At 44.8% G+C, this 24,256-nt stretch overlaps 1 protein-coding gene across 1 annotated transcript in view; it reads left to right on the top strand.

The window, feature by feature from the left end:
* LOC117040215 (phosphorylase b kinase regulatory subunit alpha, skeletal muscle isoform-like) overlaps positions 1-24,256 on the top strand; it is a 28,944-nt gene extending 4,688 nt beyond the window's left edge. The window contains exons 6-30 of the mRNA XM_033137841.1: positions 12,181-12,261; positions 12,354-12,452; positions 12,672-12,818; positions 13,021-13,074; positions 13,203-13,325; positions 13,407-13,502; positions 13,576-13,683; positions 13,760-13,838; positions 13,972-14,106; positions 14,881-14,990; positions 15,259-15,403; positions 15,606-15,684; positions 15,928-16,007; positions 16,405-16,581; positions 16,661-16,743; positions 17,137-17,273; positions 17,471-17,627; positions 17,753-17,832; positions 19,005-19,083; positions 19,656-19,785; positions 21,562-21,663; positions 21,752-21,981; positions 22,355-22,408; positions 23,534-23,734; positions 23,884-24,256. Coding sequence (XP_032993732.1) covers positions 12,181-12,261; positions 12,354-12,452; positions 12,672-12,818; positions 13,021-13,074; positions 13,203-13,325; positions 13,407-13,502; positions 13,576-13,683; positions 13,760-13,838; positions 13,972-14,106; positions 14,881-14,990; positions 15,259-15,403; positions 15,606-15,684; positions 15,928-16,007; positions 16,405-16,581; positions 16,661-16,743; positions 17,137-17,273; positions 17,471-17,627; positions 17,753-17,832; positions 19,005-19,083; positions 19,656-19,785; positions 21,562-21,663; positions 21,752-21,981; positions 22,355-22,408; positions 23,534-23,734; positions 23,884-24,057 — 2,940 coding nt within the window. The 3' untranslated portion in view covers positions 24,058-24,256. The remainder of the gene's footprint in view (positions 1-12,180; positions 12,262-12,353; positions 12,453-12,671; positions 12,819-13,020; positions 13,075-13,202; positions 13,326-13,406; positions 13,503-13,575; positions 13,684-13,759; positions 13,839-13,971; positions 14,107-14,880; positions 14,991-15,258; positions 15,404-15,605; positions 15,685-15,927; positions 16,008-16,404; positions 16,582-16,660; positions 16,744-17,136; positions 17,274-17,470; positions 17,628-17,752; positions 17,833-19,004; positions 19,084-19,655; positions 19,786-21,561; positions 21,664-21,751; positions 21,982-22,354; positions 22,409-23,533; positions 23,735-23,883) is intronic.

The following is a 24,256-nucleotide window of genomic DNA, read 5'->3' as shown; positions in this document are numbered from 1 at the left end:
ATCCAGCGCATGTTCGCAATTTGGTCTCTGGTTCCTGTGCCCCTTCGAAATCCAGCTTGCACTTCTGGGAGTTCTCAGTCCACATACTGCTTAAGCCTGCCTTGTAGAATTTTAAGCATAACCTTGCTACCGTGTGAAATGAGTGCAATTGTGCGGTGGTTGGAGCATTCTTTGGCACTGCCCTTCTTTGAGATTGGGATGTACACTGATCTTCTCCAATCCTCTGGCCACTGCTGAGTTTTCCAAACTGTGGGATGTAAGCACAGAGCAGCCAAACACAACACTCCTAGAGAGGACATGAAGGTAACTCAGTCCTCCAGGCTTAACTTCCTGTTTACCTGGACTGAGTTACAGGAACCAGAAGTAGGTGTGGTCTTACCTGGGAACAACATCCCAAAGATCACTCTCCATTTTGCCTCATCCTTTGAAGAAGCAGCATGCTCTCTCTCAGCCTGCAGCTGAGAGAAGCAGAGGTGAAGCCTGTTCCCTCATGGAAGCAGCTTCACTGCATGTAAATACATTTATCTAAGTTTGTCTGCCTCCTTGAAGCATGTACTGTAACTCATGGATGTCTGTAAGTAAACTCCTTTTATATCTTATAATCAGTATTGTGTCTTTCTACTTTTAAGAGGGAACAAGGGGAATATACCAGGAATATAGCTGGCTTAAGCAAGCCTATGCAAACGTTTTTCTGCTGTGTTTTAAAAGGGAATGTAAACTCTGCTAAGTTTGGAGCTTGCTCACACAAGCTGGGATTGAGATATATAAATAATATATACTCATCCACACTCCTAAACATTCCCACAAAGGGTTATGGGCCCAGAATTGCATATTTTTGTGTATTTTTGAAGGATTGCATTGGATTGTGTTTTTGAGTTGAGTTGGATTTTTTTTTAAAGTACTTCCTGGTGAGCACATGTTTCTTTGTCTTTGTTCTTTGTGCTGAAAAGGGATTAACCCCCTCCCCTCCCTCAGAGTTTACAGTACTCAGAGGCAGTGAAGATTTATTTGAGGTTTTTGTATTTTTGAGCATTTTTGAGTTTTTGTTTTTGGAATTTTTGACAAATTTTTGGATTTTTGAAATTTTTTCAACTTTTTGATTTTTAAGATGGCTAGTGTAGCTTTTGTTAGTGAAGCAAGGCCAAACTATATGCTGCTGAACGACCATAATTTTGTGCACTGGAAGCAACGCTTAATGGTATATCTGAGTGCAAGGAACGTTCTGCAGGCTATAAAAGATGAAAAGCCTACAGGAGATAAAGAAGAAGATTTAGCCAAAATTGAAGCCTGGGAAAGGAAGAATAGCGAAGCCAAGCACATAATTTTAAGTGCACTTCGCGATGAGCATCTATCCTTAATAAACATTGAGGATGATGCATCCCAGATTTTAAAAGACATTGAGCGGATTTATGGAGCATCTACACAGAACTCCTACAGGCATTTGCTAGATAAATTGCTCAAGTTAAAGATGAACTCCAGAGAGCAGTTCACAGAGCATGTTAAGAGTTTTTCAGAGATTGTGCAAAGAATTGCTCTCACTCCTGAAGCTCTTAATGAAGTGACTAAGGTGACTTTCTTGCTAGCATCGCTAGGACCAGCATTTTCTTCATTTAGAAGCCTAATGGATCACACAAAAGATCTGACTTTTAATGAATTAATCAGCCACTTAAGAGAGGAATGCAGAGAAAGCTTGGATTCTCAAGAACGCAACTCTAGGAGAAGTGACTGTAATTATGCTTCTAAAGCAAAGAATTCCCAGACCTTTCAGCAAAAGGCAGAAAGGAAGGAAAGATTTAAGTGCTCCATGCTGTTACAAGAGAGGAGTTTAGCTGTCCAGAATTATGAAAATGTGCATAATACGTGGATTTTAGATTCTGGAGCGAGCTCCCATTACTGTTTTTTAAAAGAATATTTTAATGAATTAAATGATCAAGAATCTGAGATCGAAATAGCTGATGGCCGCATTTTGAAGTCGGAAGGTGCAGGTTCTGTGCATTTGGAATTCAATGTAGATAATGAGTCTTTTAGAACCAGAGTGTCTGATGTTCAGTATGTGCCAGAATTGAACTGCAATTTACTCAGTGTGTCCGCTTTGGACAAGAAAGGCTTCAAGATCACATTTGAGAATGGACAATGTAGTGTAACCAAAGATGGTGAAGTGTATGCTGAAGCCAGACTAACAAATGGGGTTTATGAGCTTAATGTTTCAGAAAAGCAGTCTGCAAAAGTCGCCCATTCCAGCCAGAAGGATGAAGCAGATTTAACGCTGTGGCACCGAAGATTGGGACACAGAGACAGAAACGTCATTCTGGATCTACAAAAGAAGGATCTTGTAAGAGGTTTGCAGGTAAAAGGGAGCAACAACCAGGCTCCAACAAAATGCATAAGTTGTATAACTGAAAAGGCTGTAAAACCTTCTTTTCCACGTTGTGCAGAGCAAAGAAGTACTAAAGTTTTGGACATTGTGCATTCAGATCTATGTGGACCAATCAATGTTCCATCACTTGGAAACAACAAATATATATTGATATTTCTTGATGATTTTTCGAGATATTGTGTTGCATATTTCATCAGAGAGAAATGTGAGACAGTAGAAATGTTCAGAGACTACATTGCCATGGTCAAGAACAAGTTCCAGAGAGCTCCAGGTGTGTTGATGAGTGACAATGGAGGTGAGTACTGCTCACGTGAAATGCAAGATCTCATGTCCAAGGAAGGTATCATACATGTAACCACAGTCGCATATACCCCACAACAGAATTCGATAGCCGAAAGGAAATTCAGATCCATTATGGAAATGACAAGATGCATGCTAAAGGAAGCATCCTTGCCCCAAAGACTATGGGGAAATGCAGCCCATACAGCCGTTTATCTCCAGAATAGATTGCCCACCAAGGGGGCAGAGCGCACACCATTTGAACTTTGGCATGGAAGAACGCCTAATTTGTCACACATACGTGTGTTTGGTAGTCTGTGTTACTATCACGTGCCCAAGGAACACAGACACAAGCTAGACTCCAGAGCACAGGCAGGTATCCTGGTTGGGTACGCCTCTGGAGGAAAAGGATACAGAGTGATGGACTTACGAACTGGTAAGGTCAGCGCACAACATGCAATCTATTTTGATGAGCATGCAAAGGTTGACACAAGGAAGACTGTCATTGACTGTTCCAAGGAGTCAGAATGGACTCAAGAACTTATACACTTTCCTTCTGTAACCCCACAAAGTACTAATCTGCCTTCTAGTGTCATAGCGCCCCCTACAGGTGATGCACCAGAAGACGCAGAGGACCAGAATCCTGGCGGCTCCAGAGACGAAGAGGATCCAGAAGGGGACATGCCAGCGTTGGAGGATGATGAAGAAGCTGATGCGGTTCAGGAACCAGAACCAGAGGTCAGACGCTCATCCAGAACCAACAGAGGTGTTCCACCGGTAAGGTTGTCCTACCTTGCAGGGTCGGCGTCACCACAGGAACCTTCCACATGGGAAGAGATTCAGCGGATGCCAACTGCAGAAGCTAGTCTCTGGAAGAAGGCCGCGCAGGAGGAGATGGATGCACTGCATCAAAACAAGACTTGGACCCTCACAGAACTACCTCCGGGTAAGAAAGCCATTGGCTGCAAGTGGGTTTTCAAGGTTAAGAAGGGGTCAGAAGGGGAAGTGCAACGCTACAAAGCAAGGCTAGTAGCACAAGGATTTTCGCAGAAATATGGTGAAGATTATGATGAAACGTTTGCACCAACTGTAAGATACAGTAGCGTAAGAATGCTTTTGAGCATAGCAGCCTCTAAGCAAATGGACGTGCGTCACATCGATATTTCGACTGCGTTTTTGCATGGCGAGATTACAGAACAGATTTATATGAAACAGCCTAAGGGTTTTATAAAACCGAATGAGGCTCATCTAGTCTGCAAATTAGAAAAAGGACTTTATGGATTAAGGCAGGCTGCTAGAGCTTGGAATCAGAAATTGCACAGTATGCTGGTGCAACTTGGATACAAGCAAGGAAACGCTGACAAGTGCTTGTACAGTAAGTCAAGTAATGGACAATTTTCTTATATATTGGCTTTCGTTGATGACTTGATTATCGCAACATCTAATAACAGAGACTATGTGCAAATTGTGAAACACCTCAGCAAAGAGGTGGGAGTCAAAGAACTAGGAGACGTCAAGTACTACCTAGGAATCCAAGTGGAAAGAGAAGAAGACGGATCATTTCTTCTCAGCCAGCGGCAGAAAATAAATGAACTGATTGAATGCATGCAGTTGCAAGATGCAAACACAGTTGCAACGCCCATGGCCACAGACTTCCTGAAGAATCAGCAGGATTCGAAGCTGTTGCCAGATAACAGTGAATATAGGTCGGTAATTGGTAAACTTTTGTATTTAGTTACCACATGTAGACCTGACATAGCCAATGCAGTGGGGATTCTTAGCAGGAAAGTGAGTTCTCCCACTGAGCATGATTGGGCTGGTGTGAAGAGGGTGGTGTGTTATCTGAAGGGTACGGTGAACTGTAAATTAAGGTTGCCAGCTGTCAGTGACCCTAAGTTGGTGGGGTACACTGATGCAGATTGGGCTGGGGATAATGCTGATTATAAATCAACAAGTGGTCATGTTTTTATGTTTGGGGATGGACCTGTTGTGTGGGGCAGTTATAAACAGAACTGTGTAGCATTATCTTCCACAGAAGCTGAATATATTTCTGCATCGGAAGCGTGCCGAGAGATTGCCTGGCTCGATGAACTCATCAAGGACTTTGGTTTGGTGAGAAAGCAAGCTGTCAGTTTGCTGGAGGACAATCAGAGTTGCATAAAACTGACTCAGAGTGAAAAGTTCCTTGCCAGGACAAAACATATAGGTGTGAGGTACCATTATATACGTCAGGCAGTCCAGGATGGACTTGTGGAACTGTCGTACTGCTGCACCAATGAGATGGCTGCGGACATCCTGACGAAGCCCCTCCCAAGAGAGAGTTTCCAGAATCTACGTGTCAAGCTGGGACTCTGGGTGGTTGAATAAAGTTGTATATGTTTGTATGTTGTGTTCGTCTGAGAAGGGGTTTGTGGGATGTAAGCACAGAGCAGCCAAACACAACACTCCTAGAGAGGACATGAAGGTAACTCAGTCCTCCAGGCTTAACTTCCTGTTTACCTGGACTGAGTTACAGGAACCAGAAGTAGGTGTGGTCTTACCTGGGAACAACATCCCAAAGATCACTCTCCATTTTGCCTCATCCTTTGAAGAAGCAGCATGCTCTCTCTCAGCCTGCAGCTGAGAGAAGCAGAGGTGAAGCCTGTTCCCTCATGGAAGCAGCTTCACTGCATGTAAATACATTTATCTAAGTTTGTCTGCCTCCTTGAAGCATGTACTGTAACTCATGGATGTCTGTAAGTAAACTCCTTTTATATCTTATAATCAGTATTGTGTCTTTCTACTTTTAAGAGGGAACAAGGGGAATATACCAGGAATATAGCTGGCTTAAGCAAGCCTATGCAAACGTTTTTCTGCTGTGTTTTAAAAGGGAATGTAAACTCTGCTAAGTTTGGAGCTTGCTCACACAAGCTGGGATTGAGATATATAAATAATATATACTCATCCACACTCCTAAACATTCCCACACAAACTTGCTGGCATATTGAGTGTAGCACCTTAACAGCATCATCTTTTAAAATTTTAAATAGTTCAGCTGGAATATCATCACTTCCACTGGCCTTGTTGTTAGCAAGGCTTTCTAAGGCCCATTTGACTTCACTCTCCAGAATGTCTGGCTCAAGGTCAGCAACCACACTACCTGGGGTGTATGAGACCTCCATATCTTCCTCTGTGTATTCTTGCCACCTCTTCTTGACGTCTTCTGCTTCTGTTAGGTCCTTCCCACTTTTGTCCTTTGTTATGGTAGAAGAAAAGTTTGAAGAAGAAGAGTTTGGATTTGATATCCCGCTTTTCACTACCCGAAGGAGTCTCAAAGCGGCTAACATTTTCCTTTCCCTTCCTCCCCCACAACAAACACTCTGTGAGGTGAGTGGGGCTGAGAGACTTCAAAGAAGTGTGACTAGCCCAAGGTCACCCAGCAGCTGCATGTGGAGGAGTGGAGACACGAACCCGGTTCCCCAGATTATGAGTCTACCGCTCTTAACCACTACACCACACTGGCTCTCTTTGGATGAAATGTTCCTTTTATATCTCCAATTTTCTTGAACAGGTCTCTGGTTTTTCCCATTCTGTTGTTTTCCTCTATTTATTTGTCCATGTGTAGAGTCGTCTCTTGTGTTGTTGGAAAAGAGTGTTTGTGATGACCAGCTTGTTCTCTTGACAGAACTCTATTAACCTTTGCCCTGCTTCATTTTGAACTCCAAGGCCAAACTTGCCAGTTGTTCCTTTTATCTCTTGACTCCCTACTTTAGCATTCCAATCCCCTATAATGAGAAGAACATCCTTCTTTGGTGTCATTTCTAGAAGGTGTTGTAAGTCTTCATAGAATTGGTCAATTTCAGTTTCTTCAGCACTGGTAGTCGGTGCATAAACTTTGATAACTGTGATGTTAAAAGGTCTGCCTTGGATTCGTATCGAGATCATTCTATCATTTTTGAGATTGCATCCCAGTACAGCTTTCGCCACTCTTTTGTTGACTATGAGGGCCACTCCATTTCTTTTACAGGATTCTTGCCCACAGTAGTAGATATGATGGTCATCCGAACTGAATTCGCCCATTCCTGTCCATTTTAGTTCACTGATACCTAGGATGTCAATGTTTATTCTCGCCATCTCATTTTTGACCACATCCAGCTTACCAAGGTTCATGGTTCTTACATTCCAGGTTCCTATGCAATATTTTTCTTTACAGCATTGGACTTTCCTTTCGCTTCCAGGCATATCCGCAACTGAGCGACCTTTCAGCTTTGGCCCAGCCTCTTCATCAGCTCTGAATCTATTTGTACTTGTCCTCCGCTCTTCCTCAGTAGCATGTTGGACGCCTTCCGACCTGAGGGGGTCAACTTCCAGCATCATAACTTTTATATGCCTGTTGTCTTTGTCCATGGAGTTTTCTTGGCAGGGATACTGGAGTGGCTTGCCAGTTCCTTCACGTTTAGTTAAAACTCTCCACTATGACCTGTCCATCTTGGGTGGCCCTGCACAGCATAGCTCATAGTTTCTCTGAGTTATTCAAGCCCCTTCGCCACAACAAGGCAGTGATCCATGAATCAGATAACTCATAATAAAAATTACCAATTAGAATAACAGCCCCTAAGAACAACCTATTAGAATAATAGCTCCTAATAATAGCAATGAAAATAACCCCTAATAAAAATTGTAACCCCTAATAAGAATAATGGGAAGCGGGTGGCGCTGTGGGTTAAACCACAGAGCCTCGGGCTTGCCGATCAGAAGGTCGGCAGTTCGAATCCCTGCGACGGGGTGAGCTCCCATTGCTCAGTCCCAGCTCCTGCCAGCTTAGCAGTTTGAAAGCACGTCAAAGTGTAAGTATATAAATTGGTACCGCTCTGGCGGGATGGTAAACGGCGTTTCTGTGCGCTGCTCTGGTTCGCCAGAAGCGGCTTAGACATGTTGGCCACGTGACCCGGAAGCTGTCTGCGGACAAACGCTGGCTCCCTCAGCCAGTAAAACGAGATGAGCGCCACAACCCCAGAGTCGAACATGACTGGACCTGATGGTCAGGGGCCCCTTTACCTTTAATGAGAATAATATAAGAATAATAACCCATAAGAATAAATACCCATAAAAATAATCCATAAAAAGATTAATCTCTAATACAGTGTTTTTCAACCACTGTTCCGCGGCACACTAGTGTGCCGCGAGATGTTGCCTGGTGTGCCGTGGGAAAAATTTGTTTATTTGATTCCTATTCAAGAGAATTACTTTATATATAGTCAATATAGGCACAGAGTTAATTTTTTTAACATTTTCTAATGGTGGTGTGCCTCGTGATTTTTTTCATGAAACAAGTGTGCCTTTGCCCCAAAAAAGGTTGAAACACACTGCTCTAATACTAACCCAGTCTCAGATCTACCATTCTTGGGCAAGGTGATTGAGCAGGTGGTTGCTGAACAATTCCAGGCATGCCTGGAAGAAGCGGACCATTTGGATCCCTTCCAGTCGGGATTCAGGCCTCATCATGGGACTGAAACTGCCTTGGTTGCGCTGGTCGATGATCTCCGGCGGGCTAGGGACAAAGGTGAGAGCTGTTTCCTAGTTCTGCTGGATCTCTCAGCGGCTTTTGATACCATTGACCATAACATCCTTCTGGACCGTCTTGAGGGACTGGGAGCTGGGGGCACTGTTATCTGCTCCTTCCTCCTGGGCCATGTCCAGAAAGTGGTGTTGGGGGATGAGTGTTCAGACCCCTGGGCTCTCACTTGTGGGGTGCCTCAGGGTTCCATCCTCTCCCCCATGCTTTTTAATATCTATATGAAGCTGCTGGGAGAGATCATCAGGGGGTTTGGGCTGGGTGTCCATCAGTATGCGGATGATACCCAGCTCTACCTCTCTTTCAAATCAGAACCAGTGAGGGCCGTGAAGGTCCTGTGTGAGTGCCTGGAGGCGGTTGGAGGATGGATGGCGGCTAACAGATTGAGGTTGAATCCTGACAAGATGAGACGGACTCCCTGGTCCTGAATGGGTGTGGGGACTCCCTTGTCATGAATGGGGTAACTGTGTCCCTGAAGGACCAGATGCACAGCCTGGGAGTCATTTTGTTTTTGTTTTTTATAAGATTTTTATTATTTTCCATTAAAACAAAAGAAGAACATAACATAACATGAACACCAACATTAACACCATAAAAACACACTACATAAACACAATCAAACAATGACAATAAAAAGAAAAAGAAACTTATACAAACCTTAAACTAACACTTATCTTCGTACTTTCCTTATTTCTATCTTCTCTATTTGGGGACTTCCCCCATTCCCTCCACTGTCTTCAAAATCATATATATCTTCTAGGTAGCTTTATATCTTATTCCATTAACATTTGCCCAAATTTTTGATATGCTTAACTTTACTTAGTCAATTACCTAATCAACTATAAATCTTATCTTAACATCAAATCTTAACACTTTTCTAGCAAATAAGTCATTTACACAAAAATTTCATCTTAACAGTATTATCTAACATAAACCTACTAAAGCCGATCTTCTATTTGCTTCTGCTCAAATATTCAATTTAACTGATTTAACTAAATAGTCTTTAAATTTTTTCCACTCCTGTGACACCTTCTCCTCCCTCTGGTCCCGGATTCTGGCGGTCAGTTCTGCGAGTTCCATATATTCCATCATCTTCATCTGCCATTCTTCCACCGTTGGTATCTCTTCACCTTTCCATGTTCTTGCCAATAGGATTCTAGCTGCTGTTGTGGCATACATAAAAAACACTCTATCCTGACTGGGTATCTCTTCATTGGTTATGCTCAGAAGAAATGCCTCTGGTTTCTTGCAAAAGGTAACTTTCATTACCTTCTTAAGTTCATTGTAAATCTTATCCCAGAAAGCATTTACCACTGGGCACAACCACCACATATGAAAAAAGGTACCTTTCGCATGTTTGCATTTCCAACATACATCTGACATTTTGGTATTCATCTTAGCTATCTTAACTGGTGTCAAATACCATCTATATACCATTTTCATTATGTTTTCTCTTAAACTATGACAAGCAGTAAATTTGATACCTTTCTGCCACAATCTCTCCCAGTCATCCATCATAATATTATGTCCTACATCTTTCGCCCAATCTATCATTGACGATTTAACCAGTTCATCTTTCGTATGCCACTCTAGCAGAAGATTATACATTTTGGAGAGGTTCTTAAAGTTCGATTCTATCAGCTCTGTTTCCAGTTTTGATTTTTCTACTTGAAAACCAACCTTTTTGTCCATTTTAAATGTTTCATACACCTGATGATAATGCAGCCAATCGGGGACCTGACTTTTCACCTGATCATAACTTTTTAGCTTAAAAGAATCCCCTTCCTGCTGCAATATATCCATGTATCTTAGCCAGTTTGCAGACATGTTCGGTCTCTTATAGGCTTTGGCCTCCACTGGAGAGATCCATCTAGGGGTCTTTCTCTCTAACAAGTCTTTGTATCTAGTCCAGACCTGGTACAAGGATTTTCTAACTATATGAGTCTTAAAAGTTCTGTGAATCTTAACCTTGTCATACCAAAGGTATGCATGCCAACCGAACATATTATCGTGACCTTCCAAGTCCAACACATCAACATTCTCTAGTTTAAACCAATCCTTTAACCAGCAAAAGGCCGCTGCTTCAAAGTAAAGTCTTAAGTCCGGCAGGGCAAAGCCTCCTCTCTCTTTAGAGTCTGTTAGGATCTTAAACTTGATTCTAGGCTTTTTGCCCTGCCATATAAACTTTGATAGGTCCTTTTGCCATTTCTTAAAGCAATCCAGTTTGTCCAAAATTGGTATGGCTTGGAATAAAAACAGCATCCTTGGTAGGACGTTCATTTTTATCACAGCTATTCTTCCCATTAACGACAGTTTTAATCTTGTCCATATTTCCATATCTTTCTTTATCTCTATCCACAGTTTTTCGTAATTATCCTTGTACAGGTTCAGATTCTTAGCTGTGAGATTGATACCTAGATATGGGGTAACTGTGAGATTGATACCTAGAATGGGGTAACTGTGCCCCTGAAGGACCAGGTGTGTAGCCTGGGAGTCATTTTGGACTCAGCTGTCCATGGAGGTGCAGGTTAATTCTGTGTCCTGGGCGGCTGTCTACCAGCTCCATCTGGTACGCAGGCTGAGACCCTACCTGCCTGCAGACTGGCCCGCCAGAGTGGTACATGCTCTGGTTATCTCCTGCTTGGACTACTGCAATGTGCTGTATGTGGGGCTACCTTTGAAGGTGACCCAGAAACTGCAATTAATCCATAATGCGGCAGCTAGACTGGTGACTGGGAGTGGCTACTGGGACCACATAACACCGGTCCTGAGAGATCTACATTGGCTCCCAGTACGTTTCCGAGCACAATTCAAAGTGTTGGTGCTGACCTTTAAAGCCCTAAACAGCCTCTGTCCTGTATACATGAAGGAGCGTCTCCACCCCGATCGTTCAGCCCGGACACTGAGATCCAGCGCCCGAGGGCCTTCTGGCGGTTCCCTCACTGCGAGAAGCAAAGCTACAGGGAACCAGGCAGACGGCTTTCTTGGTAGTGGTGCCTGCCCTGTGGAACACCCTCCCTTCAGATGTCAAAGAGATAGACAACTACCAGACATTTAGAGGACATCTGAAGGCAGCCCTGTTTAGGGAAACTTTTAATGTGTGATATTTTAATGTATTTGATTTTTTTATTGGAAGCCGCCCAGAGTGGCTGGGGAAATCTAGCCAGATGGACGGGGTACAGATAATAAATATTATTATTATTATTATTATTATTATTATTATTACCCATGATAATAATAACCCATAAAATATTAAGAATAACCCATTAAAATATAAACCCTAATAATAGCAATCATAACCAATAATAATAATAATAACAACAACAACCTATGATAAGGAAACCCCTAAGAATAATCCATTAGAATAATAACACATAAGAATAACCGCTAATAAAAATAATAAACCCAGGATCGTCATCACTCCTAATAATAGTGATAATAATAGCCCCTAATAAAAATGATAACCCCTAAGAATAATAACCCCACAGGATATGAAACCCCAAAGAATCACACTTAAGAATAAGAACCCCTAATAAAATTAATAAACGCTTGATCCTAACCCATGATCGCAATAAGCCCCTAATAATAGCAATAATAATATCCCCTAATAAAAATGGTCAACCCTAATAAACCACAATAATAATAACCCCTATGAATAACAAACTTAACCCCTAAGAAGAATAACCCCTAATTAAAAAATAATAATAAATGATAAATGATAGGAACCCATGATTGTAATAACCCCTAATAAAAGCAATAATAATAACCCCTAATAAAAATGGTCAACCCAATAAGAATAACAAACCCCTAAGAAGAACAAACACCCTAATAAAAATCCCTAATAAAAATAATAAGCCCATAATCCAAACCCAGTATCATAATAGCCACTAGTAATTGCAATAATAATAATAAAAACGGTGTCCAGTAATAGCTCCTAATAATAATAATAACCTGTGTTTTTGTGGAGCAGGATTTTGGCATTTGGGAACGTGGTGACAAAACCAACCGGGGCATCACAGAGCTCAACGCCAGCTCAGTCGGCATGGCTAAGGTGAGGGGCACAGAGTGAGGTGGGATCGGGTGCCCACCCATAGGTGCCCATACATGGGTGCTCACCCATGGGTGCTCTTTCTTCCTCTGCAGGCGGCCCTTGAGGCCCTGGATGAGTTGGACCTCTTTGGGGCCAACGGAAGCCCCCAATCAGTGATCCACGTGTTGTCGGACGAGGTGCAGCACTGCCTGGTATGGACCCGGGTTTGGGGGGGGGGTGTCGAGATACCGAAATACTCGAAATTCTGAAAAATTCCAACATTTTCAACATTTTGAAATTAGCCTTGAAATTTGGTGGCCCTCGGGTCTCTTCCACCTCTATGGTTGCGTCCTGCTTTCCTAGTCTCCCATTTCTTGAGGGAGTTAGACTAGATAACACTTCTAGAATTGCGCTCTATGATTCCTCCACAGTCCATCCTCCATTCGATGCTGCCTAGGGCGTCGGCTTCCAAGGAGATTGATGCCAGCCTCCTGTCCATCATCTCATACCCGGCCTTTGCTGTTGAGGATGCCGAGGTGGTGGAGAAAACCAAGCGGGAAATCATTGACAAGCTGCAGGCAAAAAAATTCAAAAAATATTCCATTTCCTGGGGGATTAAAAAAAATTTCAAAGAATTTTTTTTTGGGGGGTTCTTTCTGGGGGGAATTTAAAAAATAGTTTTTTTGTCAATCATTTTCTCATTTCTTTTTTAAAAAATCAAATTGGGTAAAATCAGTAAAAATGATTTGTAAAGCAGTTTCCCCTTCCTCTCCTACAAAGGGTCGGTACGGTTGTTGCCGGTTCCTCCGTGATGGCTACCGGACTCCCAAAGAGGTAAGTTTTGTTTTGTTTTGTTATTTGTTTTTCAATTTTAAAGTTGTTTGTTTGTTTTATTTTATTTGTTCATTTCATGTTTATATTTATTTCTTTATTTTAACTTATTTATTTTCTTATTTTTCCAGGACCCCCAGCGCCTCTACTACGAACCGTCCGAGCTGAAGCTTTTCGAGAGTATCGAGTGCGAGTGGCCGCTCTTTTGGACCTACCTGCTGATTGACGGCATCTTTCGCGGTGATAACGAGCAGGTCAGGGAGGGGGCTTTGACGACCTGGGTTGGGTTCAGGATTTGAATTCCGGTTCCCTGATTGACACCTGTCCACCCAAAGGTCCGGGAGTACCGGGAAGCCCTGGAAGGTGTCCTCATCAAGGGGAAGGATGGGTTCCGCTTGATCCCAGAACTCTACAGCGTCCCATTGGACAAGGTGAGCGGTTTTATTGGGGGTGTCTGCTGCCTAGGTTCCCCTTTCTCAAACCCTCAACCTTCTCCCCCCGCAGGTTGACGAGGAATGCCGAAACCCTCACACGGTGGACCGGGTGCCAATGGGGAAGCTTCCGTTGATGTGGGGCCAGTCCCTGTACATTTTGGGGTGCCTCCTTTCTGAGGTGAGCACCCTTGGGTCCCTGGAGTCCAGGGTTTGAGGTCCCGCTCCAGATTTAAACCCGTTTCCCCTCTCCTTAGGGCTTCCTGGCACCGGGCGAAATCGATCCTCTCAACCGGCGCTTCTCGACTGTCCCCAAGCCAGACGTGGTGGTTCAAGGTAAGCCCATTCTGGGGGGCTTAGACGAGCCAGGTTGGACCGGACTTGGGTTCGGGGTTTGAATTCCAATTCCTTAATTGATGCCTGTTTCGGGGTTTTCTGGGACTCCGGATTGACTCCAGTTTCCCCGCAGTTTGCATCTTGGCCGAGACGGACGGGATCCAATCAGCTTTGAGGAAGGAGGGGATCGAGGCAGAGACTGTTTCCAGCGTCTGTCCGATCCGGGTGCAACCAGCAAGGATCCTCAGCCATATCTACGCCCGGTTAGGTGAGGCAGAAAAGGAGGCTGGGTCATCAGGTCTGACCCCAAAAAATTACAAATTGGAGGGATGGCGGAGAAAAGGCATTTGAGCGTGATTATGGGAAATAAAAATAAAATGAGCAGGATAGAATTGGAAGATATGTGGGATGCCTTTAAGGCAGCATCTAAGATTGCGGGTTTGAACCCCTATGACATTTCCTTAAATGACACTTTAGGGAGGTTTTTAATTAAAGGGACCCCTGGCCATTAGGTCCAGTCATGTCCAACTCTGGGGTTGCGGCGTTTATCTTGTGTTACTGGCTGAGGGAGCCGGCGTACAGCTTCCGGGTCATGTGACCAGCATGACAAAGCCACTTCTGCCGAACCAGAGCAGCGCATGGAAATGCTGTTTACCTTCCCGGCGGAGCGGTACCTATTTATCTACTTGCACTTTTGACATGCTTTCGAACTGCTAGGTGGGCAGGAGCTGGGACCGATGCTTTAATGTATTTCTATATTCTATGTTCTTTTGCTGGAATGGCTAGGGAGCCAGTGTGGTATAGTGGTTAAGAGTGGTAGACTCATAATCTGGGGAACCGGGTTCGCATCTCCGCTCCTCCACATGCAGCTGCTGGGTGACCTTGGGCTAGTCACACTTCTCTGAAGTCTCTCAGCCCCACTCACCCCACAGAGTGTTTGTTGTGGGGGAGGAAGGGAAAGGAGAATGTTAGCCACTACCTTCGGGTAGTGAAAAGCGGGATATCAAATCCAAACTCTTCTAATATTAATATTTACCCACAGGCCGCAACCAGCGCATGACCCTCAGCGGGCGCCCTTTCCGCCACATGGGTGTTCTGGGCACCTCCAAGTTCTACGATATCCGGAGCACCATCTTTGCCTTCACGCCACAGGTGGGGGGTTCCCCAGTGGTCATCCAGTCCAACCCCCTTCAAAATACATTTCCCCCCCCCACAAATTTGGTGAATCGGGGGAACGTATTTTTTCCATTTAACAAAAATTCCCCAATTTGATCATAGCTCTTCTTTCCCCCTCTGGGATTTCAAAGCACCGTTTTACGTTTTCATCTTTCATGGATATAGCAGTCCAAAAAAAGGTTTCAATATGTCCGCCCTTCCCCTCTTCCCCCCTTGTTACCTGCCTCTCCATCCCTCCTTGCAGTTTCTTGACCAGCAGCAATTCTACCTGGCGCTCGATAACAAAATGATCGTCGAGATGCTCCGGACAGACCTCTCTTACCTGTGCAGCCGCTGGAGGATGACGGGGCGCCCCACAATCACCTTCCCCGTCTCGCACATGATGCTCGGTGCGTCTCATGCTGTTTTAAATTCAAAAGAACCTTCATTTTTTTTAAAAAAATTGAAATTTCAGAAATTCCATTAAATTTTAGGGATTGATTTCATGGCCACCCTTTTACGCTGCTTATTTCGATCTCTTTCTTTTCTATTCTGATGGCTGCCTTTTCCCATCCTAACTTCTCCCTCCCTCCCTTTCTTTCGCCTGGCCAGATGACAGCGGTGACGGCATCCACCCGGCTGTTTTGGCCATGCTGCGGAAATTGCAGGATGGGTATTTTGGAGGAGCAAGGTAAGGATTGCAGGAATCGTTTAATGCTGTCAGATGGGAGGCATCAAAATAATTAAATTATTATTATAATTATCATTATCATTATCATCATCAGCCCAACAGAAGAATCTGGCTCTGGGATGATTTCTCAATGGGAAGCTTTTGCCAAGATTTCATTCTTAGAATGGCTGGATGGGATGGGACCCCAAGGGTCAACCAGAATGGTCGATTTTGGAGGGACCTATGATTCTCTTATCCTTGCAGGATCCAGACTGGTCGCCTGTTGGACTTCCTCACCACCTCGTGCCACACTCACCTGAGTTTCATGGATGCTGGGCCGGACGGTAAGCCCTCTGAGTGTCCACGTTCCGCAGCTTTTTAGAAGCCATCCTGGCTTGTAATTCGAACCCGGAACATACCCTCCAGATGTCCCTCTTTGCAATCGCTTGCTCAGGCTGGATCTGAACCTTAGCGTTCTGATCGCAGCCTTCAATGCATCCCAGTCGAAGTGCTGTCCCATGTCATTGGAGAAGAGCCAGAGGGGATGGAACAGGACGTCCCTATTTTCTGTAGGATCAGTGTCAGAGGGGATGGAATGAGACATCCCCATTTTTGGCAAAGGGTTCGAATCCAGACCTTCTGGGGTACAGAGACGCTGCCTTAAAGGTGTACCAGATCCCATCGGAGAAATGGTAGGACGTCTCCTCTTTTCCCAGAGACGTCACCCTCTCTCTTTTCCAGCGGATCTCTGCGACGAGGTGGCCCAATATCTGGACCATCTCCTCCACCGGGTGGCTCCCAAGGCCCACCTCCCACCCGTGGCTCAGAAAGCCGGCCTGCACCGCTTCCGGGCGGCGGTGCGCACCACCCAGGACCTGGTGTCTCTGCGGTCGAAGGCAAAGGAGCTCCGCGTGGAGAGTAAGTATGGCCGCCTGGAAGCAGGTCAGATTGAATGACCTCTGGGTTCCAGCCCGACCATTCCACGTTCTCCTTGCAGATGTCGACATGTACATCCCTTCCAGCCTCTTCCAGGAGTCACGCCAGTCGGTCCTCCTTCTGGGGTCGCACCTGGATGGCAAGGTGAGTAGCCAGTTCTGATTGGGTTTGGGGGCGGGAAAAGCCATGCTTTTCAATTCTGTAGAAAACACTCCTTTCTTAAAGCCAAGCAAGAGAGAAGGTAGAAATCCTTTTCTCTCTCCCTTTTTAAAAGCCACGTAAGAGGGAGGGCTTTCCCCTCCTGCTCGAACTGCCCGTTTCTTGAAGCCCATCGAGAGTGAGGCTTTCCCCTTGCAATGGCAAACTCCCGTTTCTCAAAGCCAAGCCAGAGGGAAGCTTTTTTCTCTCTCCCTTTTTTTAAAGCCACGTAAGAGGGAGGTTGTTTTCCCGTTCCATTTTGAGACCCCTCGCAGTGGGTTTTGCTGGATGACCTTTGGGGTGCCTACCCACTCAGCTGGACTCCCCCCCTGCCCTCAGACATCTCTCCCCAATGAGGCGGACCTCCTGAAAGATGCCGATGGGAACGTGGATTGCCAGTCGTTGGTGGATCAACTCCGGGCTTCCGCCACCCTGCAGGATCAGGCCAACTGCCTTTCTATGTTGTACAGCTTCAAGTAGGAACCCGGGGTCCTTTCCCTGAGATTTAAGAGTGCTGGCACGGGGTCCCTTCTTTCTTCCTCATTTTATTTTATTATTTTTATTTCCCATAATCCCACTTGAATGCCTTTTCTCTGCCATTCTTGGCTTTTAAGATGGGGTTGAACTGGATGACCCTCCAGGGTCCCCTTCTGACTCGGACACTTTGTTTTAGGGGTCCTGATTGGGAGACGGAACTCTACGGCGAGGCGGGAGCCACCGTGGGCGACCTCCTCGCAGAACTGTATTCGAAAGCCGGCACTGCTCGGCAGTGGGGCTTGATCCGCTACATTTCTGGCATCCTGAGGAAGAAGGCGGAAGCTTTGGACGAGGTCGGCATATTTTGAAAAAATATTGAAATTTTGAAGAAAAAATAGGGCTCTGGGCAGCCTCCTTTTGGAAAGAGTTAGAGGGGCTCAATCTAGATGACCGTTGGGGTCCCCTTTTCTCTCCCCAGGCCTGTACCAACCTCCTGTCACACCAGAAGCACCTCACTGTGGGTCTCCCCCCGGAGCCTCGCGAACGGACCATCTCGGCGTGAGTTTTTGGGGTCGCCACTTGATCCCGGCGCTGGGAGGCAATCGGGGCAATCCCAACCAGGGAGACAATAGGAGGCAAAATGGGGGTGGCTAGACCTCTGAAAGTGGTCAAACACATGTCTCTTGCACCAGGGGTCCGTCGGCCTTAGTCCCGGTATCCTTACTGGCAGCTGGAGGACGGGCCCAGTTTTAATTTCCTAGGTTAATCAATCAATCAATCAATTAATTAATTTGGTTTTCTTGCATTCCTGTCATACAAAAGTCCTCTCTCTTTTCAGAGACTTAATTTAATTTAAAGCTTTTTAATTTGCTGGTACAGGCCAACTGAAAATGGGTCATGACAGGTAGAATAATAAAGGTATGAATTTATTATTATTACTGATTGAACTTTTAAATTTAATGTTAATTTTAAATTATAACTTATTATTGTCATTTTTTTTCATTTTCATTTTAATTAAATTAAAATTAATGCTAATTTTGTTTTAAAATGTAACTTATAATTTTAAAACTTAAATTACTGATAAAATTTCTAAATTTAAGTACAATCCAAATTCAGTTTGCTTAAAATTTAAATGATTATTATTAAATGTTTACATTTACGTTTAACTTGAATTTAAATTCTACATTTAAATTTTCATATTAAAGTGGTTAGGTATTAAATATTCAATTTCAATTTCAGATTTAAATTAAATGTAAGCTTAAAATTTTTGACTTACTATAATGTCTTATTTTAAAATTTTAAATCTTTTTACTTTCTGTAAATATAAATCATTTAAATTAAATTAAATTATTTAGATTCGTCAGTTTAAAATCAGATTTAATTTAGATGTCAGCTTAATTTTTTTGACTTCATATTATCACTTATTTTTTAAATTATTATTAATTTCCATAAATTTAAATTCAGAATTAATTGAAACATCAGTTTAAATTTCTGACTTAGTATTATCATTTTTAAAAATTATTATTAATTTTCCGTAAATCTAAATTATTTAAATTTAAATTATTATCCTTATTAAATTTGTCATCGGAATGTTGCGTAAAAATGCAAAACAGTTAGTAGAGCAGGGTTCTCGATCCCAGAGTCCTGGGTTCGATTTTCACATCGGGTGAAACATTCTTGCCTTCCTCGGGGGACAGACTAGATGACTCTCAGCTGTTTTTCCCTGCCAGCCCCCTTCCCTATGAGGAGCTCACGCGCCTGATTGAGGATGCCAGCGAGGGGAACCTTAGCGTCTGCATCCTGACCCAGGTGAGCAGCAGCGGGGACCCCATTTTCGGGGAACTCTGGTCATCCGGCTTTCCTGGGAACAGTGGTTTGTTCCCCCGGAGATTTACTCCCTGGAAACCATGGTTTTTTGGGCAGGGGCGTCGCTAGGGGGGGAGGCGGGGCGGGCCACCCCGGGTTCCAGGGGAGGGTGGGGTGACACTTGGGCCGCCCTGCCCCATCGGCGGCCCCCGAGCAAGCTGCGGAGCAAGGCCGCTCCACCCCACAGCTTGTGCGCACTCCGGCAGTTGCCCCCAAGCCACCTTTTCACTCAGAGGGCTCGCAACGTCGCCACGGAAGCGGCATCAGCGGCAGGAGCCCAGCAACGGAGTGCGCACGCGCGACATTTTGCCCGTGCGCACTCAGTCCTGACGTTGCGTCATCACGTCAGGACGCCCCGCCCCCAGGGGGGTGCCTCCTTCGCGCTGCCGCCCCGGGCGGCGTGGAGCCTCCCTCCGCCCCTGTTTTTGGGTGTCGTAGTTCGTTCCCCAGAGATTTGCTCCACGGGAACCATAGTCCTCCGGGAGCCATAGTTTGTCCCTCTCTTCTGGTCCCAGGAAATTATGGTCTACCTGGCCATGTACATCCGGACGCAGCCGGCCCTCTTTGCCGAAATGTTCCGCCTCCGCATCGGGCTCATCATCCAGGTGATGGCAACTGAGCTGGCGCAGTCACTGTCGTGCTCAGGTAGGCTGGTGCCTGGTCGTGAGGCCACCAGTTCCATAAAATAGGGGGAATTGTCCCATATAATAGGAGAAATATTAACATATATTGCATATAACAGATATATGGCATTGTGCCGTACAATAGAAATATGCAAACCCCCCCCCCCGCAGATGTAGCAGATGTAGGAGATTGCCCCATATAATAGGAAATGTGTGGTATTTCCCCCGTATAATAACAGGCATCTTTCTTCCTTCCTTCCTTCCTTCCTTCCTTCCTTCCTTCCTTCCTTCCTTTCGCTTGCTCTGCTTTCTATCTTTTTCTGCTTTCCTACTTTCTTTCTTTCTCTTTTTTCTTTCTTTCACTTCTTTATATTTGTTCGTTCTTTCTGCTTTCTCTTCTTCCTTGGCTTTCTGTTCTTTCTTCCTTTCCCTTTTCCTTATTCCTCTGCTTTGTCTTCTTCCTTCCTTTCCGTTTTTTCCTTCCTTTATGTTTTTTCTTTCTCTGCTTTCTCCTTTCTTCCTTTCTCTGCTTTTTATTTATTCCTCTCTTCTTCCTTTCTCTTCCTTCTTCTTCTCCTTTCTATCTTTCTCTGCATTTTCATGTTTCTTTCTCTTCTTTCTTTCTCTGCTTTCTCCTTTCTTCCTTTCTCCGCTTTTTATTTATTCCTCTCTTATTTCTTTCTCTTCCTTCTTCCTTTCTCTTCCTTCCTTCTTCTTCTCCTTTCTATCTTTCTCTGCATTTTCTTGTTTCTTTCTCTTCTTTCTTTTTCTGCTTTCTCCTTTCTTTCTTTCTCTGCTTTTTATTTATTCCTCTCTTCTTTCTTTCTTTCTTTCTTTCTTTCTTTCTTTCTTTCTTTCTTTCTCTTCCTTCTTCCTTTCTCTTCCTCCATTCTTCTTCTCTTCTTTCTACCTTTCTCTGCATTTTCTTGTTTCTTCTCTTCTTTCTTTCTATGCTTTCTCCTTTCTTCCTATATCTTTTTTTCTATTCTCTGCTTCATCTCTTTCTTTGTCTTCTTTCTCTTCTTTCTTCCTTTCCTTGCTCTTCTTTTCCTTGCTCTTCTCTCTTCCTTTCCTTGCTCTCCTTTTTTTCATTCATTCTCTGCTTCTTCTGCCTTCCTTTCCCTCTTCCCTTCCCTTCCTTCTTCCTTCCCCCTCTCCCTTTTGTGGCGTTCTGCTTAAGCCACTTTGTGTGAGTCTTGACCAGCACAAAAACCCGCCTTACAGAATTCAAACGAGCCAATGACAATCGTCCAGTGCAACCCCCCAAAAAACCCACAAGGGTAGGATGAGAACAAAGACTCTGAACCTTGCAGAACTGGTTTTTTCCAGGAACTAACTTCCCTAGCTACAGGTCTATTAGCATTCCAAAGATCAGGTAGAAGAAAGGACAGAAGGAGGAAATGAAGGGTAAACATCCTTGGCAGGTCCCTGCCACATTGACACTACCCAGGCCTCCAGGATTTTAGCATATCTACTGCTATGAGGTTATCAAGGGATACATTCTTACCAGCCAGTTGTAAATTAAAAAGCAGCACTTAACTAAGAGAGACGTGACCATCCCGTCTCACTGTAATGGAAGGCAAAGGCAGCCAATAGGAACAGCCAATTTCTTGCCAATTTCAGGTCATGTAGAATTGGTCATAAGAAACCATATCTTGAATATAGACCAGCAAGGAACTTTTACACTCAGCCCAATCACATATGGATATCGGAATGTCTTTTGCTCACTCGCACAATGTCTAAGACAATGTATCACTTCTCATCTAATTCTACATGAATACCACACTCTATCTACCAGCCAACGAAGCCACGCAGACCTTGTTGAACCTCAGCCCGTCAGACGTCAAAAGCCTCCTTCACCACATCCTGAGCGGAAAGGAATTTGGCGTTGAACGCAGTGGTCAGTCCTTGCAGGGTCAGACTATATTACTCAGGGGGGCTCCCTTCCGCCCCGACCCGGCACTAAGAACCCCGCTTTCTCCCTGCAGTGCGGACTGCTGACTCAGCGCCAGGTGTCTCCATCCACGAAATGGCTGGTGCCACCAAAACAGAGCGGGCTGGAATTGCCCAGCTCTGGAGCGAAATACAGCAGGGGGGCGATTGGCACCCCACCAAGGAGACGCGTCAAGGTGGGTGGCGTCGGCGTCGGCGTCTTGACGGCGCTCTCAACCGGGTGCCAGTGGGCTTCTACCCAAAGGTGTGGAAGGTCCTGCAGAAGGTGAGTGCCAGATCTGGTGTGACTCTGGAGCAGGAACGAATCTCCCAGATCTGAGTTTTACGAGGCCGAATGCAAATCTCCTGGGTTTGGATCCCAAGTGTGCGAGGTCGAATCTGATGTGTGTGCAAATCTGAGCATTACTCCGGAGCAGGCACAGGTCTGAGTATGAATCCAAAGTGTGCCAGGCCGAATCTGGAGTGAATGCAGAACTCCTGAATTCGTATCCAAAGTGCTTGAGGCTAAATCTGGTGCATGCGCCATTCTTTGAGTCTGAATCTAGAGTGAGCACAAATCTGAGTGTGACTCTGGAGCAGGTCCTGGGTGCAAATCTGTCAAGAGGGTGACTCAATTTCCACTCATCTTTTCTTCCCAGTGCCACGGTCTGTCGATCAGCGGCTTTGTCCTCCCGTCTTCCACCACCCAAGAGGTAATGGCGACTCGGTTTCCCTTCCAGCACATACTGTATTTTTCGCTCCATAAGACACACTTTTTTCCTCCTAAAAAGTAAGGGGAAATATCTGTGCGTCTTATGGAGCAAATGGTGGTCCCTGGAGCTGAATTGCCATGGGACCAAAAGAGGATCATGCTTTTTATTTTACAAAGAGAAAAGGGGGTGTTGAAAGGACCTCGCTCAGCAGCTGATCAGCTAGAGATCGGGAGAGAGATAAGAGTCCCGGCTCCCTTTCAGCCCCGCCCTCCATTATTGAATGTGCTGCAGAGGGAGGTTGTTTGTTTCCCCAGCAACATGTGACTGGCTTATTAGATTATATGTCTGGAAACTGTAGAAAAGGCTCCCTTTCCTTTAGAAGCTGCAGAAATGTGAGTTGAACCCCATAAAAATGGGGCTTTTCCTCTTTGCTTCCCCCCCCCCTTGCAAAAGGAGCTTTGCTTTTCCCCCTTTGCAAAAAAAGCTGCAAAACTTTTAGCTGATCCTCAAAAAACTATGGCTTTTCTCTTTGCAAAAAAGCTGCAAAACCTTTAGCTGATGCTCAAAAAAAAACAGGGCTTTTAGAGGAGGAAAACCAGAAAAAAAATATTTTTTATCTTGTTTCCTCCTCTAAAAACGAGGTGCGCCCTATGGAGCGAAAAATATGGTAATAATGATGATGATAATAATAGTAATAATGAGAGAAAGATGGAGACAGGAAGAGACAGAGAAATTGAGAGAGAAATAGAGAGAAGGAGAGAAAGAGGGAACGATGGAGACATAGAGAGATGGAGAGATTGAAAGAGAGAGAAAGAAAGGAAGATGGAAAGATTGAGAGAGGTTGAAAGAGAGATCGAAAGAGAGAGAGAGAGGGAGAGAAAGAGGGAGACAGATGGTGATGTAGACAGAGAGAGATCGAAAGACAGAGAAAAAAGAGAAAGATGGAGAGAGAGACTGAAAGAGAAAGGAGACATGAAGAGATAGAGGGATTGAAAGAGGTAAAAAAAGAGGGATCAACACAGAAATGAGAAGAGAAAGAACGAGAGAGAGGAGAGTCTCCCATTGTTTACCGTTTCCTGCCGGACCCAGGTTCAAATCCTGATGCCCGTTTTCCGTTTTCGGCAGATGACGCCAGGTGAGATCAAGTTTGCCGTCGGCGTCGAATCGGCGCTGAACAAGATCCCGCAGCCAGAATACCGGCAGCTCTGCGTAGAAACCATATGGGTGTTGACACTGTTGGCTGAGGTCGACTTTGCCGGCGCTGGGAGGCTTGTCAGCATTGACGATATCATTAAGATGGCAGACGAAGCGTTCCAGCAGGAGCAGGTGAGGGCAGGCACCCTTAGGTGGGGCGGTCCCAGGAAAACAGAGGAGCGTTGCTTTCAAAATTGGTGTTAGCAGTGCGATCACGGCACCGATTTCTGCTCTCTGGCCTTGACTCTTGTCTCCTCTTTCCTTTTCCTCCCCAAATGCAGAAAGTGCTGGGTGCGGATGATGCCATGCTGGAGAGGGACCCCGCCACGGGTATCTGCACGTTGCTCTACGACAGCGCCCCCAGCGGGCGCTTTGGCACCATGACTTACCTGTCCAAAGCGGCCGTTACCTACCTGCAGGAGTTCCTCCCTGAAGCCGGCTGCAGCATGCAGTAGCCAAGAAGGAACAAATCTCTCAATAGTCTTTCTTTCATGCCTTATGCAAATTATATGCAAATTAGGTTTCCCAGCACAATTGAAGGGAGCTTTTTATTCCAGGAGGGAACTTTTCAAGGCAGTGTGGCGTTGGAAGGCTTGAAAAGTATGGTTTTAATTGTTGAATTTAAAAATCATTTAATCATTTCAATCATTTTTA

This window comes from Lacerta agilis, chromosome Z (assembly GCF_009819535.1).
Source record: "Lacerta agilis isolate rLacAgi1 chromosome Z, rLacAgi1.pri, whole genome shotgun sequence".
Lineage (NCBI taxonomy): Eukaryota > Metazoa > Chordata > Lepidosauria > Squamata > Lacertidae > Lacerta > Lacerta agilis.
This window is presented reverse-complemented; position numbering and strand designations above follow the sequence as displayed.